Below are 8,615 nucleotides of genomic sequence, written 5' to 3'. Positions count from 1 at the left end.
ACAGCTTCCACAGTTATTAGGGGACTGAAATTCCTGTAGTGTGTACAGAGAAGCCCCTCACAACCTTCAAGCTGAGACAGATTCTCATCTCTGATGCAGCCAGAATCCAGCGCCCAACCTTCAAAACACAAGAAAGGGCTGCTATTGTTAGTCCTGACACAGCATGGCTGTTGCACTTTTGCTCAAGAGCTTGGCATCTTTTTGTTAATCGGAACCTACTCTTGCTGTGTTCTCTGCTCCAGGAGCCTTCACCCCTTTCCTGCTCCCAACTTTGCTTGGGAGCAGGGAAGCCTAACTCTGGTGTATCCATGAGTATGCCAAGCAGGAGCATATGAGGTAGGCCTGAATTTCCAGACTCCAGTCAATTTAACTTAGATTTTACAACACGTGATAATTCAATTAGTAATAAAAAGCAGATTTACCATTTATCAGCAGAAAAGGAAACAAAGAATCAAGGTACACAGCACTGTAGAGGAATGATTTATTTATAAAGTGCCATGTTGAGTCCTTAACTACCTGAAAACTTGTAGCTCTAGCCAAGAACTTGGTTTTCATTAAATAATTTCTTATCAGGCCAATACAATATTCTATTCCCACTTTGGACAATACAGTAATAACTAGAAGTCTTAGTGGAAACGCAGGGGCTCACATACAGGCTGATACAGTACAGTGCGCTCCGGTGGAGCGCACTGTTAACCTGTGGTTAGACGCGCGTTTTTGACGCGCTAGCTTTACCCCTTATTTAGTAAGGGGTAATAGCGAGTTGAAAACACGCGTCCAACCCCCCCCCCCCCCCCCCCCCGAAACTAATAGGGCCATCAACATGCAAATGCATGTTGATGGCCCTATTAGTTATTCCCACGCGATTCAGGAAGTAAAATGTGCAGCCAAGCCGCACATTTTACTTTCAGAAATTAGCGCCTACCCAAAGGTAGGCATTAATTTCTCTCGGCACCGGGAAAGTGTACAGAAAAGCAGCTTTTACTGCTTTTCTGTACACCCTCCAACTTAATATCATGGCGATATTAAGTCAGAGGTCCCAAAAGTAAAAAATAATTAAAAATTTAAAAACAGCCCGCGGCTCGCAGGTTGATAACTGGACGCTCAATTTTGCTGGCGGCCGGTTTCCGAACCCGTGGCTGTCAGTGGGTCAGAGAACCAACGCCGGCAAAATTGAGCGTCAGCTGTCAAACCCGCTGACAGCAGCCGCTCCTGTCAAAAAGGAGGCGTTAGGGACGCGCTAGTGTTCCTAGCGCCTCCTTTTACCGCGGACCCTAATTAGCATATTTTTATTTACTGGATCACGCGCACAGGACACTGGCCTAGGCGCTCGCCCGCTCTCCCACGTTTCTTTCTGTATCAGCCTGATAGCCGGGTCTGACTTGCAGGTTATGCATGCCTTGTATTGACCAGGATAATGGCGGCAAGAAACCATCTTGAAAGGCTACAAGGCAGCCAGAATTTTGGGCAACAGCCACACTAGTATTGGCAGCTATTAAGATTTCAAGCTTTGTGATTAGACATGGTAAGAAGGCTGGGTGTGAACTAAATATGGAGTCTTTCATGCTCATCTACCTACAATGGTGGAACAGAAACAAATGAGCAGATTAGGATTGGCCTTTTTCTGCCATCTACTTTGTTGCTATGCTAGTGGTTATTTTTAAAGCCTCAGTCTCATAGCTGTTTCAAAGGACTTACAAAATGAACAAAGATTAAAACAGAGAAGCTGTGTATAGGGAGACATTCATGAGGTCACACAGTGAGTGTGGCAGAGATGTACCTTAAATCTGAGAGGTTCTCATATTTCCTAGCTCTCTGCAAAAGCAGCAAAGGATTGCCACTAGCTATGTCTATTATAGAAATGCACACAGAGATCCTCCTCTTCAATGCATAATCAGTAAGGCAGGAATGCTCCATACAGGGCAGCCAGCAGGCTAAATGTCTCTGCACTCATCCTCCAGTAATGCTTAAAGGCATGGGATGCAATTACTGTAAAAAAAACTAAAATGGAAAGTAAGAAAACGATACAAAAATATACTTTTTTCATAAACTATAGAAACTGGCAAGGCACTATATATAAAGCAGCAGATAATATACTCAGTATAGTAAGAGGTAGCAAAACTCATGCTTTCTGTTGTCTATGCAACTACTTTGGTGTATCTCAGCATGTGATATTACTAGAACTATGATATGGCTAAAGACATTCCTGTCTGATTGGCGGAAGTAATCACATGACTGCAGGTATAATAAGGGCCAGATTTACACCTCTCATGCACCTCTAGGTGCAGGAGTTGGGGGGGGAGGGAGGAAATCCTCAAAGATGTGGCGTAATCAATGGGCAAATCCTCCTCAGAGGCCCTCTCTCCTCTCAGACCCACTCCCTTTAAAAAACATATGATACACTGTGCATAGGAAGGCACCACTAGGCAGGTGCTTACTGACATCTGACCCTAGGAATAGTTCAGACCAGGGGTTTTCATCCCAGTGCTCGGGACACACCTAGCCAGGCAAGTTTTCAAGACATCCACAATGAATATGCATGAGAGAAAGATGCATGTAAATCTCTTATGCAAATTAATTGCAGATATCCTGAAATCTGACTGGCTTTGTGTGTCCCGAGGACTGGGATGAAAACCACTTTTAGACCTTGAGGGCTTCAAACAGGTTTGATTATTAGCATAACCAAGCTATGCAAATTAACCTCATTCTTAGATCAAGTGCATGCATGTATATCTTGTGAATATTCATTGCAAATTTCATGAAAATCAGACCTGTATGCAGCCCATGCAGAGAACCCTTGCTTTACACAATCAATAGGCTTACATCAATAAAATGTTATTACCACTAAGAACAAATATCTAGAGAAATCTCTGGATCAATTATAAATGTCAGAATGTTAGGCTTCTTAACCAAAGCCTTTTGCTATTTGACAAGCCTTCCCACAACCCCATTTCTCTGCACCCTCACACAAAAGCCTTTAAGCGTGTACATTAGCCAAACCTATACTCCTGGGTACATCTTCTTCCACATTATTAGAGCACTCCAGAGGTGTTCAACTTCAAATAAGAAGTGATCATTGCCTGCAACTCTAGCATTACAAAGGAACAAACTGCATACACACAAAACACTGAATGATCACACATTACCCACACAGACACACATCAGGGGAACATAAGTCTTCTATGCACGCAGACACAGAACCCTGGAATATGCTTGCCCAAGCACAAGGTCTTAGGGCAGGGGTGGCCAACCAGCATCTCGTGAGACCCATGCAACTCTTTGGAGAAGAGCCTGAGTCTACCCAGCAAGGATGTGCTATAAAGAAAGTATATTCCTGGAAATCACCTGGCAGGCTATTAAACCAGAAATGTCACTGGCTGGGCAAATGGAGGATTTGGAAGAACTGCTTGATCCTGGTAGGATACTAATTCAGCATCTTGGGTGGGGATGAAGGGGCTGGGGCAGAAGTGAGAAAAGAGAGGTGGAGAGAGGAGAAGAAAATTGGAGAAAGCTGAAAAGAGGGAGATGGGAAGGAGGAGAAAATTGGGGAAAGCTGAAAATAGGGAGATGGGGAGAGGAGGGGGGAAAGCTGGGAGGAAGGCTGAGAAGAGGGAGATGAGAAGAGGAGAACATTTTGGAAAGCTGTGGAAAGGGAAAAATATGGAGGGCTGAAAAGAGGGAGATGGAGAGAGGAGGAGAAAACAGGGATCCATATTACACTTGTTAGGACAGGAGTAGGCAATTCTGGTCTTGGAGTTTTACAATCAAGTCTGTTTTCAGGATATCCCCCCAATGAATAGGCATGAGATATATATCTGCAAGCAATGGAGGCAGTGCATGCAAATATACCTCAAATATAGTCAATGGGGATATCCTGAAAACCAGACCTGTTTTGTGGTACTGCAGGACCAGAGCTGCCTAACCCTGTGTTAGGGTTTACATATGCTTCACATAGGAAACAATATTGTTAAGTAAACCAAACCTTTTGGAGCCTCTCTGTACTGACACCAAAAGCAGTATTACCAGAATACTGCAGTGTTGCCTAGTCATTGCAGAGAGCAGCGATCAGCACTATAGACAATCTAGAGTTTATATGGGGGGGGGGGGGGGGGGGGGGGGGGGAGAGGGGCATCCTGCATTCCACATGGTATTATACGGGGGTGGGGGTGGGGGGGGTTCATATGGCATAATTCGTATTATTGTGCAGTTTGCTCTGCATTACTGCTAAAGTACTGCACATGTAATTTATATAATCCCAATGGAATAGGATTAGTTATGATCCCAAAATATGCTAATTACTATTTGCTTCAGTTATCTAACCATGAGCAAACCAAAGGAAGGACAAAAGCAGCAGTACTTGCAACAGTACTCAGTACACAACTTACCCATTTCTTGGCTAAATTGTTTCTATTGGTCTTATTCCCAGGTCTATTCTACATATAATCTTAATTTTATAATATTTTTTTCTGGAACAAAAGATGTGCACCTTTTATTAAGGTCATGCTGCTAGGATTTTTAAAAACCTCCTTCCCTGACACATTTGGGATAAGGAAGATACTGCAGGATAGAGAGAGATATGCTACTAACCCTTATCATATAAAATGGAAGGCATGCAACTGTTATGTCCAGATGAGTAAGCATTAATTGCACCTGAACAGGAATTATTTAAGAATGTACTAACAAAAAAAAAAAATGGAACCTGGCTAAAGACTGTGGACCACAAGGGTATATGCGATGCCTGCTTGGGGCTCGGATAAGGATTAGTACAGTTGCACCCAATTTACTTAGATTTATAATAGTATGACTGATAACAGAATGAATTTTCCAAGACTTAAAACTTCAGTTAGCTCCTCAAGAATGAAATAAAAATCTTAGTCAAACAAGGGGCTCATAATGAGGTAATTTGTTTGGTCACTTAATATAAAACGTTTTTTGCTAGTACTGCTGCTTTTCTGAATCTGAAATCTACCACCATAATGGCCACAAGATGGTGCTATAGTTTCACAAATAAGAAATATGATAGTTAATTTTAAGCAACAATAGAAATAAAGGTCAAACTTGTAGGTGATACCTTTTTACTGGATAAATATAATACGTGACAATTTCCCGAGTTGCATTCCTTTTAGTCAGTCACTGCAAACTAAGGCAATGATTTTGCAGGTTCCTGATGGAGTAATCTCTCTTGAAAGCTTGTCACAATTATAGCTAGTCTAAGAAAAGAATTGCAGAACAATTCTTATGAGCATTTTCTTTATTTGCTTAAGAATTATATAAGAAAAAAATGTTCCTCTAAGAGAATAAAGTAACATTCCTGAACACTTAACCACAAAAATATACCAGCAAGCATTTATCCAAGCCCTCAAAAAGCAGCAAGATTCAATCTCAAACAACTGAAAGTAACAGAGGAAATTATAAACCTCTGTTACTAGTTCTATCAAGTACATCTTGACTTAACATCACCCCCTTCTAGAACAGGCTAGGGAACATTCAGGAGTTGATGGAAGGTACCACACATCCAGGACAGTTTTGTTCTCCAAAAAAGTCTAACTGCTCAGACATCACAAAAACATATTGATTTTCTTGGAGAATATTTGTAAACAAACACACTCCTTCCCCCACCCCTAAAAAACCCCCAAAAAAAAACCCCACCACAGAAAACTTCCTTCCAAGTGACAAACCTTAGGACGTGAGGCTAAAAACTTCTTGAGCCCACCCTGAGTTACTCAACACATCTGGAAAAATCTATATACTACATTTCAGGAAAAAAATACAGTAGCTCTGTGAAAAAAAAAAAATCAGTTTCTTGTCAGACTGAGATGCAAACAAAACAGTAGCTTTAATGGAGCTTTCCTTTATTGAGAACTCTAGAAAAGAGGAACTCCAGACTGTCCATTGTCTGTTGCCCTTCCTTAGTACTCCTCAGTGTTTACTGTAGCACTTATCCACTGGGAGACAAAACATTTTTGTTAAAGGTGGCACTGTTTTTTCAATGGAATATAAAATTTCCCACAAATATCTCAGCATCTCCCTTGGTGATATAAGAATTGGGGACGCCTCCAAATGGCATTTATCAGCTTCTCAATTTTAGCTGAAAGGACTGAATTACCATGCAAAAAGGTGTTACCTGGGTTTAATGCAGACTCCCTGATAATGTTATTTATGTTGACTTTCCTTCTGAGGATACAGGTCTTGGTCCTATTGACTTATAGTTTTATGTATGCAATTTCCCTGCCCAGACACTTCGGAATTGTTGTAAAACTGAATACCATTGTAGTCGGCCTTTATGTCTAATGTTTTGTTTCATGTTTTCAATGGTTAATAAAAATCTAATTGACAAAAAAAAAAAAAAGGAAACAGTTTGAGCCTTCAGTGACCGGCATCTGACCCTTCGAGGATTCACAGCTACTATCATCATCCTTTATCACTTGCTCCTGACAAGCAATTCTGGTTTCTTTTCCTTAAAAAAAAGTTCTTCCAAATCCTCCATTTGCCCAGCCAGTGACATTTCTGGTTTAATAGCCTGCCAGGTGATTTCCAGGAATATAGAATATACTGGAATGTACTTTCTTTATAGCACATCCTTGCTGGGTAGACTCAGGCTCTCCAGTTTAAACATGCAGGTATACTCCAAGGGCACCAGATTTCAATGCTCCATGCAGATGTAACCAAGCTGCTTCCTTCCATCTTTCCAGTCTGGTTTTCCTGTATAACAGTTAACCTCTGTGTATCCAACTGGGGTGCTTCTCTCAGCCTTCCTGCTTTGATCCTCATAGAATGAACACTGCATACCAACAAGACAGACACACTGGTCACGCTATACTTTTTTTGGTGGCTAAGAAGGGTGGCTAAGAAGGAGATCGTACGTCAAGGTTCAGTGATGTTTCAAAGTCCAAGCAGTGTTCCTCATCGGCATTTTTCCCCCAGTGTAACACAAACGAAGATCCCCTTGCATCTGGCTTCCAAGTCAATGAATAGCTCGCCTGGACCCACAGCTGCAGGGATGGCTATTAAGGGAAACACCCAAGGTCTGTCCTCTTTCTTCTCCATTGTTAGAACCAGGGAAGAGGCAATAAAAGCCTGAATGAATCTGACAAGACTTCAGCTATGCATGCAGTACAGGGTGCAGTCATCTTGCATACTTGACTGCTTTAAAAAAAAGAAAAGTTAAATTTTATAAAAAGTTGATCTACGTCTGGTCCCACCACCACTCCTGGTCAGAACTGTCCTTAATGGGTGGTAATTGGAATTTTGTGGCTCTCCGCTGCCACAGTAGCCTTACAATCTAGCATTACTTCCCATTTCTTAGGTGTGCCGATGGAGCAGGACCTGCAGTGGGCACAGTGTGGAGGTATATGTGCAGGGCCAAAAGGTACAGTGCCCCCTACCACTGCTGCTCGATCTCAGGGATACCCTGCTCCAACTGCTCTTCATTCAATATCTCCCAGGGAATAGTAGGGAGAAAATCACTGAGGTTAAATTGCCAAGGGCGCTCATCTGCCTCCGGGGTCAGTTCTCCCCTAGTACAAAGACCCAGTCCAGAACTAAAGTGCCATATTATGTCAGAGCTTTCATAAACCATACATTCTTGGTCTCATTACATAGGAATTACAATTTTACTAATTTATGAGAAGTCCACCGACGTTGGCTAAGTTGAGGATGCTCTAAATTTTATTTTGTTTCTAATTCTTTTTTCAATTTTGGGCTGGATCTATAAAGTTTAATGGCAGAATAATTTTTGTTCATAGTGGGTTAGATCTATTAGTTTTATGGGAAAACTATTTTGGTATCTAGCTTTAAGATATATATCCTGAAAATGTTGGTTACTTTAGATTCAATGGTTCGAGAAATGTGTATAGACAGAAAGTAATACATAAGTGATTTTTCTTAAGAAAAAAAGCACTAAAATGGTATTACCTACAACTTGTTTGTTGACCTTTACTTCTTTGTATTTACACAAACAGCACCAAACTATTATGCTTAGAGACAGGAAATCTGAGTTGCTTCTTTCTCATTAAAAATAAAAATTAATAGCAAAGTAAGAAACTCTGTTCATCCAGGTTTATCACAGGAGCCACCAAAGGCCACCAGATTCAAAATTCAGTAGCTAATGGTCACGACAGAAAACTGAGTAACTTTTCTAAATGGAACTTAATTGGCACATTCTCCAAATCAAGTTTATATTCTGAAATCATTGGTATATAAAGACAGACATGATTCTCCTTTTGTGAATCTGCAGGCTCAGGGACTGGTCAGAGAATCACCTGATATGAATCAGGTTAAGAGCTTGGCTGAGGTTGCTTTGGCTGCTGCTGCGGTGGTGGTTTCAAGGGGGGCCAGCCGCACATCTTGAAAAATGAAACCAGCTGTTTTGGGACTTCTGCCAGTACAGACTGGGCAAGAGCTTCCTTAGGTGCCTATAAAGAGAAAAAGGAAGAATTCAGCAAGACGAAGTGTTAAGTTACATTAGTTAAAATGAAATTATAATGCTATAGAAAACTAATCCTCTCACCACTGACTTCCGCAGCTCTGTACTATGCTAAAAGGTTCACCTTTCAGACAATTTAAGTTTGCATTGCCTACTCTAGGGAGTTTGGAGTGGGAGATATGACAACTAT

At 41.3% G+C, this 8,615-nt stretch overlaps 1 protein-coding gene across 9 annotated transcripts in view; it reads right to left on the bottom strand.

Moving 5' to 3' along the window:
• Positions 1–1,251: 1,251 nt before the first annotated feature.
• Positions 1,252–8,615, bottom strand: part of LOC115096893 (copine-1-like) — a 238,687-nt gene continuing 231,323 nt past the window's right edge. For all 9 annotated transcript variants that reach the window (XM_029612135.1, XM_029612134.1, XM_029612136.1 and 6 more), the window contains one exon: positions 1,252–8,414. In XM_029612135.1, the coding sequence (XP_029467995.1) occupies positions 8,277–8,414 (138 nt within the window). In that variant the 3' untranslated portion in view covers positions 1,252–8,276. The remainder of the gene's footprint in view (positions 8,415–8,615) is intronic.

Source organism: Rhinatrema bivittatum, chromosome 8, assembly GCF_901001135.1.
Source record: "Rhinatrema bivittatum chromosome 8, aRhiBiv1.1, whole genome shotgun sequence".
In the NCBI taxonomy this organism is placed as follows: Eukaryota; Metazoa; Chordata; class Amphibia; order Gymnophiona; family Rhinatrematidae; genus Rhinatrema; species Rhinatrema bivittatum.
This window is presented reverse-complemented; position numbering and strand designations above follow the sequence as displayed.